The sequence below is a fragment of the Anolis carolinensis genome, chromosome 2 (assembly GCF_035594765.1).
Source record: "Anolis carolinensis isolate JA03-04 chromosome 2, rAnoCar3.1.pri, whole genome shotgun sequence".
Taxonomy (NCBI): domain Eukaryota; kingdom Metazoa; phylum Chordata; class Lepidosauria; order Squamata; family Dactyloidae; genus Anolis; species Anolis carolinensis.
Window position 1 is genome coordinate 290593947 of NC_085842.1, and position 26483 is coordinate 290620429.

General features: G+C 38.5%; 1 protein-coding gene across 1 annotated transcript; it reads right to left on the bottom strand.

Annotated features, from left to right (window-relative positions):
- Positions 1-1368: 1368 nt before the first annotated feature.
- slc30a5 (solute carrier family 30 member 5) lies at positions 1369-23445 on the bottom strand. Its single transcript, XM_003216344.4, has 16 exons — positions 23161-23445; positions 20433-20555; positions 19981-20047; positions 18405-18490; positions 16790-16877; positions 16351-16438; positions 15761-15837; positions 14623-14793; positions 12730-13018; positions 12122-12330; positions 9640-9797; positions 7692-7821; positions 5868-6090; positions 4925-5151; positions 3999-4127; positions 1369-2255 (listed from the first exon to the last, which is right to left on the bottom strand). Exons 1-16 carry the CDS (start codon positions 23241-23243, stop codon positions 2085-2087), a joined length of 2319 nt encoding a protein of 772 aa, XP_003216392.1. The 5' UTR covers positions 23244-23445; the 3' UTR covers positions 1369-2084.
- Between the last annotated feature and the right edge of the window lie 3038 nt (positions 23446-26483).

Here is a 26483-nt window from a genome sequence, read left to right on the forward strand (position 1 = left end):
TCAGCAGCTCAGTGGTTTAACTCACTGTGCCACCAGGAGCACCCAAAACTGGGAAGGGTGGCTAAAACATAGGAAAATAGGCATATAATTCCAAAGATAAAATATAACACAAGGCAGGAATAGAATAAAATTCAACAGAAACCAATGCAAAATCCTACACTTATGCCACAAAAGCCAAATGCACAGGTATAGGATGGGAGGCACATGGCTCGATAGAACATGATGTGAAAAAAGCCTTGGGATTATTGATCATCATAAACTGAAGATCTGACAGCAGTATGATGCTATAGCAATGAGAACAAACACTACCTTAGTCTGCATTAATAAAAGCATAGTTTCCCAGCTGACAGAAGTTATAGTCCCACTATATTCTGGCTGATTAGGACTCACCTGGAGCATTGTGAATTCTGGATGCCCCATTGTAAGGATACAGACAGGATGGTGCAGAATCACATGAAAGTAACAAGCATAGCGAGAAGTAAGGAAAGCAAAACATGAGGAAAGACTGAAGGAAAGACTGTTCACCCTGGTGAAAAGTAGACTAACATGATTGCTCTCTTTCAATACCTTAAGGGTTGTCACCGAGAAGAGAGAGCAGGCCTATTTCTTGCGGTTCCATGGCCAATGGTTTGATTAATTTCAATTGGAAGGAGTAGAAGGAATTATTTGACAGTAAGTGTGATTTGACAATGAAAATCAACTGCCTCAGGTGATGGGCATGTCTTTGATGAACATCTTTGAAAAGAGGCTGAACAGCTTTTTGCTGGCAATACTTTAGAGCTTGAGCAAGGGGCAGGACTAGATGGCCCTTAAGGGCCCCTCCATCTCTGTTAGAAGACTGCCAACCCAGGAAAATCTGCCATTACATCAAATGAGTTCATCAAATTGCTGTCATGTTTTTCTTAACATTCACTCAAAAACCACCCTCCTAGCATTTGTGATTTAATCCTGCCAATTTAAGGAACAGATCAGAAATCTTTATTGTTTCATAGTCCCTTGGGTAATTGGAAATATGTCATCTGGTCCTTACTATCATATCTTTCCCAAAGCTAAACATGCTTGATTCATTCAAACTTTCCTCATTTTTTCGCTATAGTGCTGATCATCTTGGCTGCTTTAGTCTGCATTAATAGAAGCATGCATACTTTCTAAGCTGAGAGAAGTTATAGTTTCACTATATTCTGTGTTAATCCAACCTTGCATTTTCTACACAATGTTTGTATCAGACCAGTTTTTTCACACTGCATGTGATGAGTGTGATTTAGGGCACACTCTAAACAGAAGATAGCATGGATGTATCATTCCATTTTACAGAACAGATCAAACTTTTGAAGCTGTAGTTTAAGTAATATGTCACTAGAAAATATATAAAAATTATGAAATGTTTATTTTACATAGTGGTTCAAATTAATTTTTCAACTGAACAAAAACAGGAGTGTACCAACAAAAATGTAGTTTTGTTTCTCCCTTGCTCATTGCCAATATATCTATCAGATTTTTTTGCTTAAAAATTAGCTCATTGATGATTTTTAAATGGTAGAATCTATCACCCTTCATTTTACAAAGCTGAGCTTAGAAAATAGGATTTTATACAGAAATGGAATAAATATAAAATTGTACAGATTCATTTGTATGTAATGAATGGAAATACCTTTTTGCATTAATCTTTATGTGTAAATACACATACAGCAGCACTACTTCAAAATAATTTTGAAGAAATTGTTTTTGGAGTCTACTTGTTTCTAGTAAAACCTAAAACAATTTCCTTTAGGTCAGAGATGGAAGAGAAATGCTCAATATTCCTTTTTGGGGAAAGTGTGCAATACATTTGTGCTCATCCACACTCTGATAGCAACATTTGTTTTAATAAACACCAAATACAGTATTTTTACATCGCCACCATGTCCACATATACAGCATATGTTCCAAGTGTTCCATTACTTCTTAAACCTCCTGATTAGGTTTTAATGTTATAATACTTTCCCCCCTAAAAATCCAAATATATAATATACATGTTTCTGTACATTTATGTGCAAATTCCCCTGATATCATCCAGATAAGGAACTGATAGACGTAGCTCTGAGTCACATGATGTAAGTCCCATCTTTGTAGTATTTCAAAGATTCCATTTGTTTTGTCATAGCAAGGACATCATGAAACCCTGTGCTGAGGCCAGACATATGCTGAAAATAGGCTTCTTTTTCTACTTGGACTGTTAAATTGTTGACACCAGCATCTTTGAGAACTGCTGAAACCTGAATAGAATGAAAATATGAATATTAAATCTTCAGGAAATGCCTTTCAGCAGCTTTAAGCAAAATATATTATGTGGTGTGTAAGACAGCAGTTTGCATCGGAACTCTATTTCCACAAAGAATTACATGAGAAAACAGGATTGCATGTGAATCATTCTGAGCTCAAAAGCGTAACTTTCTATACTTTGCTAATAGAGCGCAGGATCAAAAGTGGTCACTTGAGAGACCATGTTGGGGATGGATAAAAGACTTTCAGGACTCATTGATTTATGACACAGAATCTACATTTTGCAATAGTGCAATGACATGGCCAGAAAACACAAAATTGATAAATAAAATATTTCACTAAAACGTAACATAGTTTACCATGATAACTCTGTTCTGAAGTCTTAGAATGATTACCCCATTGGATTTTTAAAAATCTTTCTGTATGAATCTGAACATGTTCTAAGATCTGTGGGGGAAGTCTTTCTCTTAGTACCATCATTTTCCCAGCAAGAAAGAGAGTCTTCTTAGTAACTAATCCCATTTTATGATACTGGCTTCTCCTAGAAGTCTCTTTGACACCCACCCCCCCCCCCCCCCCCCCCCCCGCGCGGCAGTCTTTCTGCTGGTAGATAAGAACTTTTTATTTAAATAAGTTTTGTTTATAGTGTATACAGCAGACACAGCTTTACTGAAATTATAGTGGTTTTTTGTTTTTAAAGCATATTTTAATGTTGTTTCACACTTGTTTTCAATGTTATTTTAAACCTTTTAAAATAAGAAATTTAATTTGTGATTTAACTTTTCAATTCATAATATTTAAACTGTGCTGTGCTTTAAAAAGTGTATACTACTTTGGGTTCTAACACTGGAGAAAGGCAGGATACAAGCCAAATATAATCATTCCAGACGCATGAGAAATGAACAAATGAAGACTGTTTACATCATCACATCAAACATTATATTCATGCTTGTATGTTTTTCCACAGTGACAGATAAGTGTATTCTCATGCATCTGGAATGATTATATTTAGTTTGTTACCATTGTTCTATTCTGTATAATAGCTAGTAATAGGACAACTTTATCTCTACGTGTATTCATAGATTTCTATGTACTTTTAGTGATTAGTAAGGATACAAGCCAAACCAAACAATCAAATAATAAACTTCATCTCTTAAGTAACAATGAACAAAATTCAAAATTTATTTTTAATTCCCCCATCCTTTCCAAATTTGTCTGATATACATAAGAATTACTCAAGAAGGCTAAAATTTTGAGTCTGTAGCACAGGGGTGGTGAATCTCTGGCCCCAAATACTGAGGAAATCCTACACCACCAGGCTGGCTAGACTAATGGAAACTGAAGTTCAATAATATCTGAGGGCCAGAGGTTCTATTACTCTGCTGTGAGTGAAAGGAAAACACATAATTGGAGGAGGAAGAGCACCACTTTACACCTGTCCTGCTTGAACAAGCTGCACAGGTGACATCATTAAAAGGACATCCTCAGCAGCTCTCAAAAACCTGAAAAATGGGATTTCCAAGTAGGTAAACCCTCCTCACCTCAGGCTCCCTGTGAAAAAATCACAAACTTTATATCTTGAGTGCAGTGAGGAACACCTAGAGATGATGACTAGCAAATTTCAGTATATTTTTGTATACAGCTTGCGTATTGTTTATGTTACTGAATATACACATGTGGAAAAACTGGAAACCATGAGAACTGGTGGTGGATAAAGCATTAGTACACTAAGTTACCTGCTGTATGATTCTTTGCTCCATGACTTCCGACATCACTTGGACATGTATAGTGCCTGCCACAATGCTAGCAGAGTGACACCAGAAATGAGGGTCTCTGTAGGAAATTACACCATCAATGTTCTGGATCTGTAAAAACAACAGAAATAACTAGTAACAGCATTTGTAATAATATTAAAAAGGAATGCTCACTCTGGATAGTTAGGTTATCATGAACTTACAAAGTTTCAAAGCAGAGGCATTACATTTTGGCGAAGCAAAACTAGGAATTTAAATGGCGCATAATTTCCATCCATCTTTCTGGTTGTTGGGGAAGAGTGGCTATGTTTGGTCAAAACTCCTACTTCGTTGGTTAAAATTTTCTGGGAGGCAGGAGCTGCCAGTGCTTGGGATGGTTGGCTGGGATCCCAAAATCTGAGAATGTGCTGCAATGGAAATGAGCTTGGGTTTGCAGTCCTGAAAACTGGAGCATTGTGCCTTAATACTGAGTAGACTGAACCATGGTTTACATACAACCATAATGGAAAGGTGTCCAAACGACATCTAGTTCTGGCCATTTTGATCTGTTTCATGTCCTTGGTCCCACTTCTCCCACGCTGAGACTCTTTTTAAGCAAGAACTAAAACACTACTTCTGCCTCAGAGGGTCCTCAAACAAAGTAGAAGCTTCTGATACAAAAGGGTTAAATGAAAGGTATTTCTGGGAAAACATAACCTATTGCTCTACATGTAGTTTTCCAAAGGCTCCAGCTTTTCAATTTCTTTTTAAAATCCCCAAATATGGATTTTGCTCAAAAGATTCCATTTACCATCACACTGCAAACAGCAATGATTAATGTATTAAGACAGAACTTAAGAACTCTAAAGATCTAAACACAGCATGTGACAAGGAATGAAGAAAATAAAAAAAGAAAGCACTATTTTTACCTTTTCCAAAGCCATGTGTAAATCCTTTTCATGTTCTGGTGGCAGCCTCAACAAGAGCACCTGGCAAGCATCCTTGATAAGTGGGATAACACTGAGGAAAATCAATGTAGCAATAAAGAGAGAGCAGAGGGGGTCAGCTATCAGCCATCCAAACTGCTGAATGAGTATTGTCGATATGATCACACCGACACTACCGAGGGTGTCTGCCAAAACGTGAAGAAATACTCCTGAAATTGGAAAACAAAACAAAACATAGACCATTTATTTCAAAGTTGGGAAACCTCCAGAGTCCAGGACCCATTTCTTTTTAATCCTTAAGACCTAGCATGGACTGGACAAGCCAAGAAAAAAAAATGGAAAGATTATAGAAAACAACTGGAACTGGCCAGAAGCTTCAAAACTGATGTTCCTAATTATTTCTCTTCATTTTTCCGAAATAGAAAATGACCTGAACTTGAAGGAGCAAAAAACCAACATGACACATGACAAGTCTGAGGTTGTGAGAAAAGGTCTGAGTACTGCAAAAGTCACCCTGGGGGCTATACAAAATGGTCATCAGGACACATGGAGCCTGAAGGCTACACTGTGCCCATCGTGGATCAATTTACTGCTACCTGCTTTTTTTTCTGAAAAAAGGATAATTGAAGCACTTAAGTTCTAAAACACAGCGTAAAATCAAGTTTAAATATCAAAGCTAACATAAAAGCAGATTTAAGTCAGAAGCACAATTAAAAACACAACATTTATGTGATTGGGTCTTTGTCAGCTGTAGATCAACTCACAAGTCAAATATCATAACTCAAGTTTTACCAGATACATATTATGAGCACATGCCACTCCACAGTACTTCTGTGAATCATCATCCAGTATTGCATCGTCACACTGTTCCCCACTCTCAACAATAGGAACTCAAAGGGCAAACAAATCCATTGGCTTGGCTTACCTCTCATATTGGTATTCATGCCACCTCCTGATGAATGTCCATGACTATGACCGTGCCCGTAGTCATTGTGGGAATGGCCATGGCCATGACTGTGGCTATGGCCATGGTGTGAATGACCATGTTCATGTGCATGGCATCCTCCTCGAGAAGGTCCATGGGAATGGGCATGACTAAAGGCACAGATACCAACAAGGTTTACCAGTAATCCTCCAACCGAGACAGGCTGCACAAATGATAGGAAAAATATCTTTAAAACATTACCTTCTCTCATCCATGAAGCTTAAGAAAGGTGTATGTATAATATAAGCAGAGTGCCTATGGCCTTCCAGCTGTGGCCGGAATTTAATTCCTTTCAGTCCTAATCAGCAGAGACACTGGTCAGGATGATGGGAGTTGTAGTCCAATAAAAACTAGAAGACCAGAGGTTCCTCAACAGAGGAGAGATGGGAAGCCACTCCATCACCTTTGCTGAATAGCCAACTTCTCTGGGCTGCTCCTCAAACCAGTTGGCACATGGCAACAACTCTTCCATGGTCATTATTTTTAGTTAACCCAGTTTGGGATGATTTATAAACTTAATTAGGATTAGAAGCCAGCCCTGAAATCTGAAGCATTATGTAAACCCTGGTTAGCATAAATACTGTAATTTCTATGCTGATGTAACGTGTGAGGCACTCATGTCCAATTGTTATAGCATCTGAAGGTTTCACAACCTTGCTGGAACAAAGTACTATTTCCTGAGTTAAGAGATGTAACATTTTTGGAATTTTTGACATTGTAAGGAAAACTCTCCTGCACCTCAGTTTCCCCCCCAAAGCAAAATGGAATTTTTTTTGAAAAACAGAAAGGCAGTATCAGTACAATCTGCTACTTTGGGAAGATAAAGTATTTCATATGTAAGTGACCTGGCATCTAATTATGGCTGATGTACTAAAAGTGTAATTTACTCACACATTGATTGTAAATTAAATTACTTCTTAATTTTTATGTTTTCTTAGAAATTGTGATATTAGCTTCTGAATTGTAAGAAACCTTTTTGTTTTTGCTAGCTGATGAAAATCAGCTAATCATCATTAGTAATCATCATTAGTAAAACGTAATCATCATTAGTAAAACAATTACTTTGTCTTCAATAGTTCTAGTTTAAAAAGTGTAATACAAAAATTGAACAATTAAAATACAATCAATGCACCAAAGTGGCTTTGAAAACCCATTTTAAGAAAAGCAATGTTTTCCCATTTAAGGCTATCTTGGTGACACTTATTTTCACATTTTTTTCCCGAACTATTGGAGTAATAAGAAGGAAAGTGTGGAAAGCTGCTCAACAACTGTTAACCTTGTAGAATTTATTTCTTCAGCCTTAAAGGCAGAGAATCCCTGTGTAGCAGAAACCTAGTCAATTTACAGTCAATGAGCCACATTACAGCAGTAGAGTCTATTTTGGCTTTAGGATAGCAGCAGTTTACAGAATAGGAAAAACTTGATACATGTACTGTAAGAATATTATATTGAGATTTGGCAAACATTACCATTGCAGATCAATACTTTATCATATTACCATTTATTTTTCAGAGGATAAGCATTAATAAGTCTTCCTTCTATATATCTGCCAATGCAGAAAAGGCTTTTTTATTTTTAGTGCTGTGTGAATTTGGCTTGAACCAAGTATAGTTTATTGCTTCTCATGCATCACTACCTTAGGCTAACCTCTATGAAATGAAAAGAGCATCAGCAATGCTTGAACCCTTCTGTTCTCACCACATAGGCTAATATGCTCAGCAGAAGTAAATTCAATGTTAATAGAAAATAAGGTGTCAAACTTACCGTCAACATGTTTGTATCAATATCAGGAGGATCAACCAGCCTGGCCACAGACTCAATGAAGACAAAGAAAGCTATTACCATGAGGAAAAGGCCATTAATAAACCCAGAGAGAATTTCTACACGACCAAACCTGCAATTCAGAAAGAGAGGAATAAAAATACTGTAAGTAGGAGATAATGTTGAAGTGTCCCTAAATGTCTTAAAAACCACAATTATTATGCTGGGAATTAGAACAATTTGATCAAGAGAAATCAAGCAAATCAGGCAGGCCTCTTATGTTTTTGGTTGGTTTACAGACTGTATAACTATACAGTCTGTTATGATATGGCAGGACAGTGACTTTGCTAGATTGAAGGAACAATGCTAGTTCTTTAAGAGAATGGGCAAGAGAAAGAAGCACCTTCAGAAATACTGTAATACTAATTAACTTTTATTCTCTGGAATAGAAACTGGTGACTAAGTAGGACAATCTTCATGTTATTTATCTTGTATTTTTTACTTTGAGCCTTTGGGATGAATACGATAAAAGAGTACCAAGGCATATAAGAACAACTCAGGACTAGCTTTAAGATGTCTTGAGTTTAGTTCTTGAATACAAACAGTCCCCGAGTTACAAACCTCTGACTTACACACAACTCCAAGTTACAAATGGGGTGAAGTAAGAATAAATCTACCCCTAGGAAGGGAAATTCACTCCAGTAAGAGTTATCGTGAGAAAAAGGTGTTTCCACTGATGCTTTATCACTAATCCACGTTCCCATGAGAACGCAACATTTTCAGAATACAATTGTCACAGAAACAGAAAGCGGGGCACAGACAACTAAACAAACATCACAGAGGTATTAACCCTCCCCTATGCTATTGAAAATTAAAAACTGGCTGGATTTACCTGTTTCTACTTACATACAAATTCAACTTAAGAACAAATCCACAGAACCTATCTTGCTCGTAACCTGGGGACTGCCTGTACTGGAAATTAACATCTGATGCTTGCTTTCTTAAGTCTTCTCTAATATTAATAACATAAGGAATATATAGAATGTTTCTTTTTGAAAGGCAACAAGCTCTCTTCAGCTTTTCAGGAGGGAAACTTTCCCAATCTTAATGGAAACGCTGATGACTGAATCAGGAAGACACACATTCTACACAGCTTGGTTAAGTAACATTTTTGGAGTACACTTCAAGACAACACAGCCAATTTGGAGAGCTGTATTCAAAAAAAGTAACGTTTCCAGGCTATGGTACTCTGCCACTGAGCTACAGTCCTTCCCCATTGCCTGTTATTTCATTTAACACAAAAAGAGTAAAGGAATGGGAACTAATTACAATGGCTGTCAGCCCTAGGCAGCACGGCCAACAATGAGGGCTACAAGTTTCAAGAGCCATAAACTGATTGCCTCTGGAATGGAGTATGACCAGTTTACATGAAATGCAATTTGCAGTCAGGGTACATTGGTCCTTGGTGTGGTGAACATGTCAAAGCCTAATAGTGAGGTGTATGTCAAAAGCAGTTGGGGACATACTGTAGGGACCAACATTGGTTTCAGCTCGTTTATTTTCTGATGTATGTTTAGAAACACATGACTTTCATGCATGCTTGCCATGTTTATTATGCCAAACCATGCAACACAGATATATCCAGAATAATACATACACTATACCTGGTTAAATGTTTTGCAGTTAGGGAGAACAGGCAGCAAATGATGTAAAAAGCCCAACAATCTTCTTAAGAAGCAGGCAAAGCACAGCTAATCATATTAAATGATACTGGGCAAAGCTGATACACAGTTCAGACAAATATAAAGCAACTTCCTCTGATATATGACATTATTAGTTCCTGTAAATTTTTCTTTTTGGACTGCAGCCCACAGAATCTCCCATCACAGCCCAGTTGTGACTCAACTGACATCTCTTTAATATATCTTAGTAATACATTCAGTGGGCATACCCATAGGAGAAGATGCGTGTTGCTTTCCATCTTGTCATCAATGCTGCAAACAGACCCATAACTAAAGCTGAACAGTCAAACAGCATGTGAAATCCATCTGATATCAATCCTAGACTGTTGGTCCACACACCATAAAAGAGTTCCACAAAAGTAAAAGCCTGCAACAAATTTGAGGAAAATTTGGATTTTGCCCTTGAAAATAAAACATAAAATGATGTATTGTAAGAGCAAATGGTCAACAGATTTTGTAAAATTCTCTCTTATTCATCTTACACTTCATATTAATGAAAGGGCCCTCATACATAATGAGGAAAGTAGATATATAATACTCAGTACAGCATATTCTATCGCAAAGTTCATTCTGAATACTTCTCTTAAAACCTTGTTTTTGCAATGTTTGCTGAAGCTATTAAAATGAGGTACGTTTTCTCTTTAATGCCTCATTCTCTCCCATATTTTATTACAGAATTTTATCTAAACCTCTTTTGATATAGCCTTATTTTCTTACTGTGATAATGACAAAAGGGTATGTTCATATCTATCTCTTTCTGTCATTATTAGCAAGAATATGAATTTTATGAAGAAAGAGGGCGCAACAAGGTGGCCTTAACACCCATCTTAGCAGGGCTACTGAGGAAAATGGCTGAGTGCTGTGCCTAGAATAGCTGTGGCAAGATGGGACAAAATGTCACCTCCTTTCCAGTGGAATGGCTTTTCTATTATTACTAGCTGGATTGAATGGGGTAAAGCTGTTTATCCTCGAAACTGGGACACAATTATCCTTTCTAAAGTCAATATAGGTATTCCTGATGTTTAGTGATAATATAATCTTGGATGAAGCAAACTGACTATTAACAAGGAAACATCTATAACACACTAGCCAAGAACTGTCAGCATTGAAGACTGAAAAATCTTTGAACACACTACATGTTCTTTAGAACATATAGAACCTTCCTGCAATTTGAAAGAAATTTCCCAAGTGGCAGAAAGGGTGGGGCAATGACAGTATCACAAATCACCACTGGATTTACAGAACTAGTTTAGATTGTCATCGGCCATGAGTTTCTGAACTCCCTTAAATGGGGTAATAAATTTACTTGTCACATTTTTCAATGAGAAAGACTTGCTAATGAACTTGGATGCCTGCATACAGAGACTCTGTGTCAATAGATTCAATCATCCATGACAAAAAGTACCTTCCTCCCAAAAAAATCCCCAAAGATAAATTTTGATTTTGCTATTTTATATATGGTACACAATTTTACTACATCACTGTATATAATGAGACTTGAGCATCTTCAGATTTTGGCATTTAATGGGGATTCTGGAACAAAATTCAGCGAATACCAATGGACGAAAGAAAAAGGATGGGGTATGAGGAAGGATCTAGTAGCAACTTTCAGACAGGTACAATGCAGCATAAGCTTTCAGAGAATTTAGGGCTTTTCATCAAGCTTAAGAGACTTTGTAACTTCCTTCTTTCATAACTTGACAAATGCAAGATGCTCCACTTAACAGACTAGAGAGATGGGTCAAAACTAACATAATGAAGTTCAACAGGGACAAATGCAAGTTACTCCACTTAGGCAGAATAAATGAAATGCAAAAATACAGAATGGGGGATGCCTGATTCGACAGCAGTACATGTGAAAAAGATCTTGGAATCCTTGTGGGCAACAAATTAAATATAAGCCAACAATGTCATGTGGTGTCTAAAAAAGTCAATGGGATTTTGACTTGCATCAATAGGAGTATAATGTATAGATCTAGAGAAGTCATGCTACCCCTCTATTCTGCCTTGGCCTGAGCACAATTGGAATACTGTGTCCAATTCTGGGCACCACAATTGAAGGGAGATGTTGATAAGCTGGAATGTGTCCAGAGGAGGGTGACTAAAATGATCAAGGGTCTGGAGAACAAGCCCTATGAGGAATGGCTTAAAGAGCTGGGCATGGTTAGCCTACAGAAGAGAAGGCTGAGAGGAGACATGATGAGGGCTATGTATCAAGATGTAAGGGGAAGTCTTAGGGAGTTTATTTTCTGCTGCTCTGGACACAGAACAATGTCTTCAAACTATAGGAAAGGAGGTACCATCTGAACATTAGGAAGAACTTCCTAACTGTGAGAGCTGTTCAGCAGTGGAACTCTCTGCCCGGAGTGTGGTGGTGGCTTTTAAACAGAGGCTGGATGACAAAAATCTGTTGGGGATGCTTTGAATGCAATTTTCCTGCTTCTTGGCAGGGGGTTGGACTGGATGGCCTACAAGGTCTCTTCCAATTCTTATGATTCTATGACTAGCTAACACTGAATAATTATCGAAGAGATAACATCGTCATACCTTAAAAACTGAGCAGCAAGACCAGAAGCTGAGCCAAGTCCTTTCACCTGGTTTAATATCACATCCAGCATATTTGATATTACAACTACATTTATACATCTCCCTGAATGACCAAAAAAGTTTGCTCAAAGTTTAGGGACTTACCAGATTTAGGCACAAAAAATAGAAGATCTGCCTTGAGTCATACTCCTCGAGGATTTGTTTTAACGAGTCTTTAATAAATCGAGGTAAAGACTGAGAGCTGTGTTGAAAAGCATCACCCATAAAATTGTATAGTGGTATTCCTTCTGGAGAATAACCGATGAGAGTGCCTTTCTGTCCTTTCCGTGTTGGAGAGGAGAGAATATTAGCAGCTGAAAAGATAATGAATTTGTTTGTATTTTATACCGAGTGTAATACAAGCATTTCTTCTACACATAAGTGTTTCCAAAAGCATTCAGTAACAATATCACACATTGATTGCATAATTATCTAATTGAATTGAATCATACCATCATTGGAAAGTATTAGTTTTCATGTCAGAATACAATCCAATGCCTCAAAGCATGTTGTTTCATGCTATAAACTTTGGATACTTCCCAAACTTTTTAATCTTAAATTGTTAGTGATGATTTTAAAGCTCGAAGTGACAGTTAAAGTTAATACTACTCATAGCATCAATATATCAAGGCATGCTGAATCACTTTATATCTGTATATGGAAAATAGATTAGTAAAATTTCACATTCTTCCTAAAGGAGAAGCAATACATACATAATATAAAGAAGATGGCACTGACAATCACTCCTCCAGAAATAACATGCTCTGTGGTTTCTGGGTGTGCTGGTTTGCTCATAGCTCGAAGCTGGTCTGTTATTGGATGTGTCCAAAAGTTTCCAAAAAGTAGAGCACTAATAAAAACTAGAAAGGAGCCATAACGGGCACACTTTGAGACCTCCATCTTGATGGAGCATACAGATTCAACATAAAAGTCCAAAACCATAACAAATAGGATAACTGTTAGGAAGGGCATGATGAGAGAAGACCAGGATTCTACTTTACTCTGCAAAGAAAAGATATAAACATTAAGGTACATAAGATACAAAAAAGTAATAGTAACATAGGCAGCAAAACTAGTTCATATTCAGAGTCGATGATGTTATGCCTAGTTAAATTTGGGGCAGACATTCTCATTACTTTCCCTCCCTACCACTAGAATCTGCAAGGTTCATCAAATATACGTTGAAGTTATAAAGCAATAGGGCATTTTCAGTATGTTCAACAGTTTGTTGTTGTTTATTCATTCAGTCGCTTCCAACTCTTCGTGACCTCATAGACCAGCCTACGCCAGAGCTCCTGTCCGCAGTCACTACCCTCAGCTCCTTCAAGGTTTAGGAATACCGTATTAAGTGATTTCATTTATGTATTCTTATTTAAGAATATACATTTTGCTTTGTTAGAGCAAACCAAGGCCTATTGATTCTAGCATTCTTTGTAAGAATCCTAGCAAGCACAGGCATTTTGTATTTTACAGCAGTGCACAACTTACCTTCTAACCACATCTGACCTATATTACAGAAAATTTAAAAAATGTTTGCTTATTCCACTGTCCAGTACACCACCAAAAATTTAATAAAATGTCTTTACTTGAAACATGTTGACAAAATTGACATAAATATTTCAAAAAAAAAATACTATCTAATTAAAATGGACAAATTTGATGCTGATACTTGGCTTCAATAAGAGCTTAGCATTGGCTGCATCCAAGTCATGTCATATTTCTTATTTCACAATAAACAACATAAACTATGGAATAACCTCAGTCAATGACCTGAAAATTTCATCAAATGTCTATTGTTTTTCCTTCTAGGGCACAGGTGGGCAAATTTGATAGGGCTGACCAAATTCTTACATGAAGCAAAACAAAGCTCCACCCCCCCCCCCCCCCCCCAGCCAACCCACAATTTAAAAAGCTGGAAATGAGTGGGTCATGCCTGTGGAACCCATACAACCTGTCTTAAGTGAAAAGCCATCACCCCAGAAATATTTTTTTCATTTCCCCCTTGCATTAAATGTGTTAAAAGGGGTTCTAGGAAAGGTTTGGGGTATTATGTGAGTGAAAAGTGCAATATGCACTTCAGGGAATTGTGCTTCAAAACACACATGATGTTTTAACCAGTGCCGAAAGCTGCTAATTGCCTCATTTCAAAATATGCAGAGCATAATAGTAGTTTTCTCTGAAGTGTACTACTTAACAGTTGCAATTCAAGGTGCTGGTATTAAGCCAGACACCAATCTTGTTTGAACTGGGAACATCAAGTGAGACTCTGGTCTGCTTTTGCATCTCATCACAGTTTCTCTGCTTGAGGCTGTAAGAAGACCCTTTTCTCCACTTAGTTTCTATCTGACAGAATCTCACCAAATTACTTCATTTCTAAACTTCAAATCTTATCAAAACCTAGTGTTCTTCTGTTGTTCCATTCAATTTACAAAGTCATGGTTAGGATTCTGAGGGTTTTTTTAAAATTGCAATTTCACTGAGGTTTTAGACCAGTCCTTTGCCTTGGGCACCTGTTTAAATAGAACACCAATTTATACATAAAATGTTATTTTAAAAATACATACATTAAAACTATTGGTTTGCTTCTCAGCTGTAATGATACTTGCCTCTGTTGTCAGAGATAAAACAATAACCCATGGGCACAAAATGATGACAGAAACAAGATGAGACAATGCTTGAAGGCGTTTGGCTCCACCGATATCTACTGAAAGCTTTCGGGAAGCTGTGTGAAAACCAACTTTACAACACAATGCTAAAACTAATAAGATTACTCCTCCCTGCAACAACAACAAAAGAGACAGACCGACAAAAGATATTAGCATGTTTATCAAATATTTCCCACCTTCTTTACATGCTACATGCTAGTTGTGACAAAATCTCCTCCCTTCCAACCCTTACAAGATTCAAAAACAATGTATGGACAGAAATTATCCTTAAGATGTACATGTATTCTTGGCAACCCTCAGAAATGGAAACAGAACAGAACATAAAGTTTTACACTGTTCTAGCTGGTCACACTGCAATTTGCATTCTCCAAACTCTTCTTCCCATACTCTACAATCATGATCCAGACACCGATGAATTTCTGGAAATCTCTAATTACCAAAGCATTTAATATTACAATTTCATGACTGTGACTGCAACCCTGAATATTTTTATGCTGCTCTATTATTGTGTTTTTCTCCCTTCAGCATATCTTTACTTTAAATATTATGCTATTAAAGTTTAAAGACTTTCTGTATTTCTAGTGGCAAGAATCTATGATTACATCTCAAGAAGTAGTGGAAATAAAAGTATAAAATCCATTTATATCTTTTTTGACAAGATTCTTAGGACCTTCTCTTCATAAGAATTTAATCTTTAGTCAATAAGTTTCAATTAGAATATTTTTGCATAGAAAAAGTGCTGAGACTGGAGAACAGCAGCATACAGAGTGCTATATTAGTAAAAACTAAAATCAGAGGCCAATGTATTTGCACATATTGCATTGTATTTTAATTTACTATTTAATAATTATTCTAGCTCCCAAATACGTTTTTATTGTAATAATATTTAACCATAAAATATACATAAAAGTTTGGCAAATATCTGAAAAGTGTTACAGAAACAAGCAATTCAACAAAATTAAAAGCTACTTAAAAATTGATAATTGCCAAGGCAACTAGTTAAAAGGCTCACTCAGCTTCCTAACATCAACTAGTGTAAATTTCCTCAATGATAGATCATATGAGCAGCAGTATTTACCTTGTGATCTGCAACTCCTAAGAAAGCAATGATTGTATAAAGTATGTGGGTAAGAGCACTATCATGGTGCCCTTCAGCTAAAGAAAAGAATGTTCAGGAAAATGCTATAGAGGAATCCTACCCCTCTACCCCCAGGGTCAGTGAAGCATTAACTTTTCTCATAAATAAATACCATCCTTGAAGAAAATAAATAAAGGGTAAAAAGGTTAATGACAGATCTATGGCAAGTTGTATTAATACATAGGATCTTAGGTAGCTAAGCCTCTATTTGAAAAATATACTGGAAAGAAAAATATTCATTCAAGCAAAATGGAATGGTCTCTCGAAAGCAAGTTTCAACATGCACATGAGAACAAATGAATTGCCTGTTTAAACCAGAGGTGAGCAACCACAGAGGTTTCCTCAGGAACTCCAGACTCCCCACTTATTTTGCTGCATATATTAACTGGAAAAATTGCAAAGATTGTAATGATTCTTCTAAATCTTTCAGCATTTTTCAGTACAATGAATCAACTTTGGAAAGTATTTTCATTCATTCAGACAAGTGAAACAATAAAAATGTATGCCTAATCCATGTTCAGAAAGGATACGGTGTTCTGCAATTTTAGCCATGAGGTCATCGTTATCAAAAAGCAAGAGGCAGATCACAGCAGTAATGAAAAAGACCACACCTCTTGTCTGGAAAAAAAGAAAGTCAGAAAATCAGCAGTACAAAAAATCAGAAAAGACAGGAAAATAAGAACATTTCTTTTAAAAATTCATTTATATATAATAGAACTTTTTTTTGAGGAAACAGCAAGAAGAATTTGCAACAAGTCATCTTGTTAAACAGGTTTCAATACAATGTTCGGAGTTTGCTCTGCTGTATCTCATATTGAATTAGTTTATCTGAAAGTTGCAGTCCAAGAAGAAAATATTAATAAATTCTGGCTAGAATGATAATTTTGTGAATTTTGGGCAGATGTTATCATCACAATTTCTATGTTTTTAAATATGTATAGTTTATTATTTACAAGAGAAATGACATACCTTTGCTGGTCCTCCTCCTGAGCTTGTGAACAGTACGCTAAGCAGTGAAATGACCACGATATCACTATGCTCAAAAAGCAATACAGTTCTGAAAAACAAAAGATTCAAATAATCTCATTATAAAATAGAATAATAAAAAATCTAGATGCTTTGCTAAGGTGTTGGCTGATGATTCTGTGAGTTGGGAAACCTCAAAAGTGAGTTTCCTAATCTCTGTCCAGGTCCAGTGCCCAGAACAACTGTAGGGACTCCATTCATCTCAGAGAGTGTAGGATTGTGGAGGATATCTCTTTGTGTAAAATATCTCTTTGTGTAGATGTGCAACAGAAAATCAAGGAGCTAAAGATCAATCCTATGCACATCTACTTTGTAGTCCCAAATTTGATGAATTTTATCTGCAGGTGAGCACATGCCACAACAACATTTACTTTCTTCCAGTGCTATGCACGTATGTCCTGAAGGGCAAAGTTCCAGCTACCAGAAATTTGGGGAATCACTATCAAGGATAGCTGAAATGTTGTAGAAGCCTGCCCTGGTTATTTAGCTTAATGCAAGAAAGTGATCTATACAAAATGGTGTCTCAGATTGATCATAAACAGGTGCAAGTAGCATAAAGATGCAGGAATGCTTAGGATGCTTTTATTTTGAAGATTTCTGGGTTTTCTATATCACCCCAGGCATTTATCAGTATGGAGAAAGCTGTGCAGAAAACAACAGACTTGTAGGATGTCACACAGTACTGTTAATGCCCTACTCCATGCTATATTGCACTTTGTCCATTTTAACTGTGAAATTACCTTCCCCATTTCGGCCCATTTCGGCCCATGTTGCACGTTGCCTGGGTTCTATGAATTAGTCTCCAGTGTTAATATTGTATGTTTTATGTTGATTTTAACGATTGTTTTTACTGTAATTGATGTTTTTATTGGATAACTGTTTTATTGCTGTGTTTTGATATTTGATTGTTTTATTGGGCAAGGCCCCATGTAAGCCGCCCCGAGTCCCTTCGGGGAGATGGGGCGGGGTATAAAAATAAAGTTATTATTATTATTATTATTATTGAATCAAGATATTAAGCTCAATGAGAAAGGATAGATGTATGGATATCCATATGCTCCCTAGGGATGCCCCCCTTGCTTTTTAAAAACGAATTGTCTAGAAGGGCATCTTCACTTTTGATATCTATTGTTGGAAGTCTTGTATTGTCATCCACTTGTGTGATTTCATCAAATATACACAGATGCTTTTTAATGGAAGTCAAACATGAGCTAAGAACAAACATTTCCAAAATATCATTCTATATCTATCTAAAAATAAACAAAATTTGGTCAGAGTAATCACCACTTAGCAATGCAAGATCGCCTATTTCAATTGTATATTGGCTTTCCCTAGCCAAAGTATCTGATATATTTATTTAATAAAGTAAGCAAGGTAGGCAAGGTATGCTTTCCAGCTGTAGTTGAACTGTAACTCTAATTACCCTGATCCAGAAACGATAGTGAAGAGAACTGTAGTCCATTTATATCTGGAGGACAAAACTTTCGATTGCCAGTCATTTCTAACAATTTGATTTTGAGACCTCATCGATGACATATAATTTCAGTGACATATTTACCTTAGAGGTCCACAAAGGGTGAGGCCAAAAAACCACAAAAGTGAAATTATGCAGCCAACAACAGCATGTTTAATTATTTTGATCCACTGCAAAAGAAAAAGTAGCATCAATATGACTGTACAGAATTTTACAGCCATGTCATTTTAAAAGGACTTATTATTTAGTACTTTGTTTACTAATTCAGAAACATACAATCCAAATGACGCAAAAATCAACGGCATCAGTATTATTCTCAGCACAATGGCTCCATATCAAACTATTGTCCTGACATGACGTAGCAAAATAATTGCTGTAATTACCACAGTAGACACAGCAGTTTTATAAATAACAAGCTTAACAATATCAGCCAGCAAATAAACAGTTTTGTCAAGATCCATCACTTCCTAAAATTGCAAAGCAACCGTATAAGGAATGTTGTTTCCATAATCCTGATAGAGCAGGGAATGAGAAGGTATTTCACAGTAACTTTCATATCATTGTCTTCAACACAAAGGAACATCAAGGTATCTATAATTTAAAATGTTAATAGCAAAGTTCAAAACCCAAGCCCAACTCAGCTTATAATACAGGAATGGGCAAACTTTTTTGCCTTGGGGCATATTGTGGGCCCAGCCAAAAGGGCCAGGCCAGGAGACAGGGAGGCAGTTTGTGAGCTGGGCAGGGCAAGCCTATGAGGGGTCGGGCCCAGGAGGGGGCAGAGCCTGGGTCATCCTCAGTTTGTCTTCTCAGCATAAGGATGGAGCCGCTTGACATCTGGTGACTGCCCTGATCCTCCTCCCCCGATCTTTGAGCTGTCCTCTTGGCATAATGCTAGGAGGGTGAGACATGCAGCAGCTGAGAGTGCTTGACCTGTCCTCCCGGCATAAGGATGGAGCTGCTCACACAGTCCTTATGCCGGGAGGAGGATGAAACAACACAGTGGCTGAGAGCGCTCCAGAAGGCTCTCAGCTGCTGCATGTCTGCCTCCCCCATGCCGCTTATGCCAAGAGCACAGGGAAAATGAGGAAGGACCTGAGATAAGTGCCCAGGGAGCCACATCCGGCCCCTGGGCCTTAGTTTGCCCATGCCTGCAATAATACAACACATCCTGTGTCATTAGGCTGAGGATCATATAAATATAGTAAATATATCTAATATGTTACTAAGGTCACTATATTGCAATGCTAGTGACAAAAAGAACCGTGCCAAATGTAAAACTGCTTTAGCTAATTGTGTAAAAAGCAGAAAAGCATGCACTGTAAAAAGCAAACCTAGCTAACTTTAACATATATTTCCTCAAAACAAGAAATGAAAAAGACAAATATACGTTTTAATTTGCACATACTCTAAACTGATTAAAATGCTAAATAGAATTTATCTAAGTAGAATTTTCTGAGGTCTATAGGACAAAAATGTATTGGGGAGCCACAGCACAAATTTCACATAAACATTCAAACCTTTGACATAGCTACTTTTCATTTCAATGCCCTGAGGCATCAAAGCCAGGCTCAGAAAGGAAATTTTAGTTCTTAAACTTAATTCAAAAATATAGTTTATACGTATAAAACATGAGATCTATAATAAAAGCTTTACTCACCTGATGCTTGGTAACAGGCTTTCCAGAAGAAAATGGCTTTTGAAACAGAATCATAAAAAATGCAGACCTGTGAAAATAAGGATTTCTGTTAGATTAAGTGACATTCACAATCAGCGTTCAAAGGCTTATTTTAACATGCTCATCTCACATTATTGTTGCATTTGGATCTTAGTGCTATAAGAAGAAAACAAAACCTGAGCTGTGAATTATGAATTAAGGACTATAGGACTTAATTATGTATTTTTATAATTAATATACTAAGCTCTTGGCTATAAATATAATTACAATAATAGTTCAATTGCAGATTGAACATAGCAACAGAGAAACATTAGAACTGAACTGTTAGTTATGGCATCTACAGCTAATCTTCTATGATGCAAACAAAAAAGAAAAGATTTTCAGTACACAACCATTTAATACATTTTAAACTGTTCAAGTGAAAATCAACTTACCCAAGCTTTACTATGAAGATAAACTGTACAAGGTGAACTACTTTCAGGAGGTCATAGGATTCAAACAAGCCCAATGCTTTCAAAAATTTGGTTAAACATAGCAACACAATATATTTAGTCAGGCTGGAAAGAAGAAGAAAAAGGAGATTATATGAAGTGGTGAACTATAAAAGAAGGATACAGAATGATAATAAATGGACTGAATTTAAAAGAGTACTCAAAATGTTATCTGAGGCAGTGAACACAGCCCCCAAAACACTGGCCTATCATCCGCTAACATTTCCCTGTTTACAATTGTGAACTATCTCAAATGTGTCTAATAAGCTCTGAACATTTTTGCTTACGGTGGTTCCCAACCTTGGGTCCTTCAGTTGTTTTGCACTTTAGTTTCCAGACTGCAAGGAATTGTGGGAGCTGAAGTCCAAAACACCCGGAAGAGCAAATGTTGGAAACCACTGCTCTAAAGCAGTGCTTCTGAATGTGGTGGGCCACAGAGTTCCCACTAACTGCTAGCACATGGCAAGTTTCCAAGAAAGAATAATAATGCAATAATAATATGACACAAATATGGTACAAGTTTGGTGCATCACATCAGGTGGTTTCTGAAGCACTGTTCTAGATAATAATTCAAGAAAGGAAAGCAGAGAGATAAAGATATGATATCCATCTAATATATCAATAAGGTGCTATAGCCTTAAGACTTTTTTATTGTAGTTCTCTCTATGTATGTATATGTATATTAAGAGATGTACCCTGGGGTGGATGTAGCCTAGAATAAATTGCAAATGTATATGCATACTCTCTACAGAAGATGAGATCCTCAACCAAAAAGGATTATTATTTTAAGTGAGTAGTTAAGTAAAGGACTAGTCTAGTCCAAAGCCAACAAACAATGGAATGGATGAAACATTTGGGAATAAGGTATATTCAAAACAGAAAGGAATGTCGTGTTTCGACTTGGGTCCCATCTCTAAGGGCCCTTCCACACAGTCATATAACCCAGAATATCAAGGCAGAAAATCCCACAATATCTAGTTTGAACTGGCTTATCTGAGTGCACACTGCCATATATTCCAGTTCAAAGCAGATGATGTGGGATTTTATTCAGTCGTGTGGAAGAGGCTTAAGATATTTCATTATGTACATAAATGCAAAAATAGGTATTCCAAAAATCCTTTCCCACATTTTTGGTCCCAAGTATTTCCCAATAAGGGATATTCCACCTGTATAATTAAGGCAGAGCACCGGAACTGACTTAACAGGTTCTTATCAAAAGCTTTGGTGCACTGACACACACTCTGAGAATTAGAAAATTGCATCTGAAAATTCCACTTAAGTGATCCCTCCTCTACAGGTTCATTGTTTTTGCTGCAAAAGAGTGACATGGACAGTGTTTTCTGGAATTTAACATATACAAGGTAGAGTGATTTAATTCAGGATAGATAGGGGACATGGAGCTCTCCATATGTTGTTGAGACTGAAAGTCTCATCAGGTCTACAACAAGAAAAGCCAGCACTCGGGGAAGATGGAAGTTGTCTTGGTTTAAGGCAGGCATGGGAAAAACTTCGCCCCTCCTGGTGTTTTGGACTCCAACTCCCACAATTCCTAACAGATGAACCCAAAGGGTGCTCACCAATGCTTCTTCTTCATATTGGAAAGAAAGGGATGAGTGGAGAGTCACAAGGTTCCATCCTGGGCCTGATTCTGTTCAATATCTTTATTAATGACTTGGATGAAGGGCTAGAAGGCATGATCATCAAGTTTGCAGATGATACCAAATTGGGAGGGATAGCCAATACAAGGCAGGAGCAGAATCCAAAATGATCTTAACAGATTAGAGCAGTGGTTCTCAACCTGGGGTCCCCAGATGTTTTTGGCCTACAACTCCCAGAAGTCCCAGGCAGTTTACTAACTGTTGGGAGAGATGGGTCAAAACTAACAAAATGAACTTCAACAGGAACCAATGAGATACTCCAGCGGCTTAAAGAACTGGGCATGTTTAGCTTGCAGAAGAGAAGGCTGAGAGAAGCCGTGATGGCCATGTATAAATATGTGAGGGGAAGTCATAGGGAGGAGGGCGCAAGCTTGTTTTCTGCTGCCCTGGAGACTAGGACGCGGAACAATGGTTTCAAACTACAGGAAAGAAAGGAGATTCCACCTGAACATTAGGAAGAACTGTTTAGCAGTGGAACTCTCTGCCCGCGGAGTGTAGTGGAGCCTCCTTCTTTGGAGGCTTTTAAACAGTGCCTGGATGGCCATCTGTCTGGGGTGCTTTGAATGGGATTTTCCTGCTTCTTGGCAGGGGTTGGACTAGATGGGCCATGAAGTCTCTTCCAACTGGTATGATTTTATGAAAACATCCAGAGGGCCGAAGTTTGCCATGCCTGCCTTAAGACTGTAAAATTAATGCAGCCTGACAGCACTTTAGTTGCAATGACTTAATGGGATTTGTAGCCTGGTGAGCAGGCACGGGTAAACTTGGGCCTCCCAGGTGGTTTGTACTTCCACTCTCACCATTCCTCACAGCCTCAGGCCCCTTCCTTTTCCCCCTCAGCCGCTTAAGCGGCTGAGGGGGGAAAGGAAAGGGCCTGAGACTGTGAGGAATGGTGGGAGTGGAAGTCCAAAACACCTGGGAGGCCCAGGTTGCTCCGTGCCTGCTGGTGAAGCACCAGCACTCTTTGGCTGATCAAACTACAACTCCCATGCTTTCCCTCCGGCCTCAGTTACCGGGCGCTGGGCACATCCACGGGCCCCAGCCTCCCGCCTCCGGCCAGGGCCTCCCCGCTGCCCCCGCTGAACGGCTCCTCCATGGCCGGCTCCCCTCAGCCGCCGCTGCCTCGGCTGCCTCCGCCTCCTCCTTCGCCGCCTCCTCTGCAGGGTTTCCTCCTCATCCTCGTCCAAGGCAAGGCCCGCAGGAAAGCAGGCCTCGGCCCGCGACGGAACAGGAAGCAGCCGGCAAACTGCGCGCTTCCTTAGAGCCACGTCCTCAGTTGCCGCCGGAACCTCTGATTGGGGAAAGCAAGGGGGGGGGGGTAAGGAGGAGGTTGGCGCGGTCCATTGTGCGCGCGCCTCTCCTCTCCTCTCTATCCCCCCTCCCATTACAGAATAATGGATTCGCCCAGAGGGGTCTGTAAAAATGTGTCATAACAGCGCCACCTACCGGCCCAGTTCTGAAAGTGAAAGAGGGAAAGAGGCAGAGCTGCCTTATCTTCTACAGACACACTAAGAAAATCCAAGAAATGCTACACGTTCAGCAAAGGACACAAGAGGGATCCTCTCACCCCTGAAGGAGTCTATCGTATAACATGCAGCTGTGGACAAGTCTACAAAGGGGCCACCAAACGCAGTATTACCCAAACACAAATCAAGGAACAAGAAAGGCACTGTAGACAAACTCAACCAGAGAAAGCCATAGCAGATCACTTGATGAACCAACCTGGACACAGCATATTACAGTAGAGTCTCACTTACCCAACATTCTGGATTATCCAATGCATTTTTGTAGTCAATGTTTTCAATACATCGTGATATTTTGGTGCTAAATTCGTAAATAAAGTAATTACTACATAGCATTACTGCACATTGTGTCAGAGTAATAGCAGCGCAGCAGTAGTTGGATGGAATCAGTGGGACGCAGAACGAAGTGACACCAAGACTTTAGTAAAACTATATACAAAGTTTTACTGTAAGCAGTAATAAAGACAAACAGACTTGAAGACAATGGACACAGGACTCTCACTCTAGGCAGACTCAACACAGAACAGAACTGATGCAATCAATAATGCATACACACACTTGTGTCTGGATACTCCCCAGTTCCAGCCACCCATCAAGGTCATCACAGCTTCTCAGTAATTAACTCTTTACAGACTATAGTACACTCTGGATGATGCAATCAGTATGCAATACAAACCAAGACACAAATTGCATTTAAACACTATCAATACACAAATCCCACATTAACACATTGAACTACTTTTTCAGTCAAATTTGTTGTATAACATGATGTTTTGGTGCTTCATTTGTAAAATCATAATCTAATTTGATGTTTAATAGGCTTTTTCTTAATCCCTCATTATCCAACATACCCGCTTATCCAACATTCTTCCGGCCCGTTTATGTTGGATAAGTGATACTCTACTGTATTTGAGAACACAGAAATGCTGGACCACTCTAACAATCACCATGTCAGGCTACACAGAGAAGCCATTGAAATCCACAAGCGTGCGGACAATTTCAACAGAAAGGAGGAAACCATGAAAATGGACAAAATATGGCTACCAGTATTAATGCCCTCTAAAATCAGGATGATAAATAAATAACAACACACTGAAAACAGGGGAACTCCAGACAGGAAACAATCAGGGCCAGCTAACATCTCCCAACAAAGGATTCCCCACAGACAGGAAGCAGCCAGGCCTTAAAGCGGTAAGGCCATTCAGTGCTAATCAAGGTGGCCAATTGGAACATTCACACTTGCCTCAAACAGACAAGAGTTCTTTCTCCCACCCCAGATCTTCCACAGATACATATACAGTAGAGTCTCACTTATCCAACATAAACAGGCCAGCAGAATGTTGGATAAGCAAATATGTTGGATAATGAGGGATTAAGGAAAAGCTTATTAAACATCAAGTTAGATTATGATTTTCAAATGAAGCACCAAAACATCATGTTGGACAACAAATTTGACAGAAAAAGTAGTTCAATACGCAGTAATGCTATGTAGTAATTACTGTATTTACGAATTTAGCACCAAAATATCACGATGTATTGAAAACATTGACTACAAAAATGCGTTGGATAATCCAGAACGTTGGATAAGTGAATGTTGGATAAGTGAGACTCTGGAACATATACTTCTGGAACATGGCCATACAGTCTGGAAAACTCACAGCAACCCAGTGATTCTGGCCACGAAAGCCTTCAACAACAATTGGAATGTTTCCAAATGGATTTTGTATTTATTTAAGTGAGCCCATATCAAGCATATCCTCTGGAATTGGTTGAAAATTCAGTAAAAAAATAATTAGGGTATCTCCATGACTGCTCCCCAAAGCGAATTTTATGTCTTCCACCAAACCCAGTTTAAATTGGGCCACTCCAAACAAATCTTCTAGATGTGGAAAAAATCGCATTTGGCAGCTTTTGTGTGATGTGTTAACATGCAAATAGACTAGCCAGAAACTTTATTTTGATAGATTGCTACTACCGGTAATAGTAAAGCATTTATTTCCCCCCATTTCCATCCAATAAGCTTAGCTGGGCAATTCTTTCTTACTTTTTCACACAATGGTTGTTGGAGCTTGGTACCTTTTTGTACTATAGATCTCACAGTCCTCTTGCAAGTTGGGAGAATTCTAGAAATTGCAACCTGGAATCCCCTCCCAAACTGTTCCACATTCATGTTTCTCTTCAATTAAATCAGGGTAGGGCTGCAATCCAAGGTCTCTCTTCCCCTCCCACCACCTTCTCTTTTTTCCTGGCTTGTTGGCCTGAAGAACGAGTGTAATTTCACACCTTGCAAATCCAGGCCAGGGAGCTTCAGCGTGTGAAATTACATTCGGTTTCAGCCCTGATCCAGTGTGACCCACGCCTGACCACCGCCATGCCCATACAGGTCTGCCTCTCTGCCTGTCTGCCCCATGCTTGCTGGCTGGACTCCTCTTTGGGAGGCATGGCCAGAGTTGGCTGCCCCAGCAAGAGGCCATTTCTCAGGGCAGACCAGCAGCTGTGAAAGCAGAGCCTGAAATTCGCCACGTCTGACCCTGTTAGCGCTGACATTCCTGCCACCCTCCAGGGCAAGGGGTGGCCATTTGACACCCGGCATCGACAAAGCTTTCTCTGTGTGATTCAACCACAGTGAGCGGATTTGACCACGTGGACCAGAGATGTGTATCAGAATACACTGTCCTAACATCATTTCATTCAGATTAATTACCTTTTAACGTTCTTGTAGCGACATCTCTTTGGAGAGCAGGGTCCACGGCTCCAAAGAATCACAGCCTTTCTGGAGAAAGGGCTGCCAACTTTTATTTCTCGTTTGATAT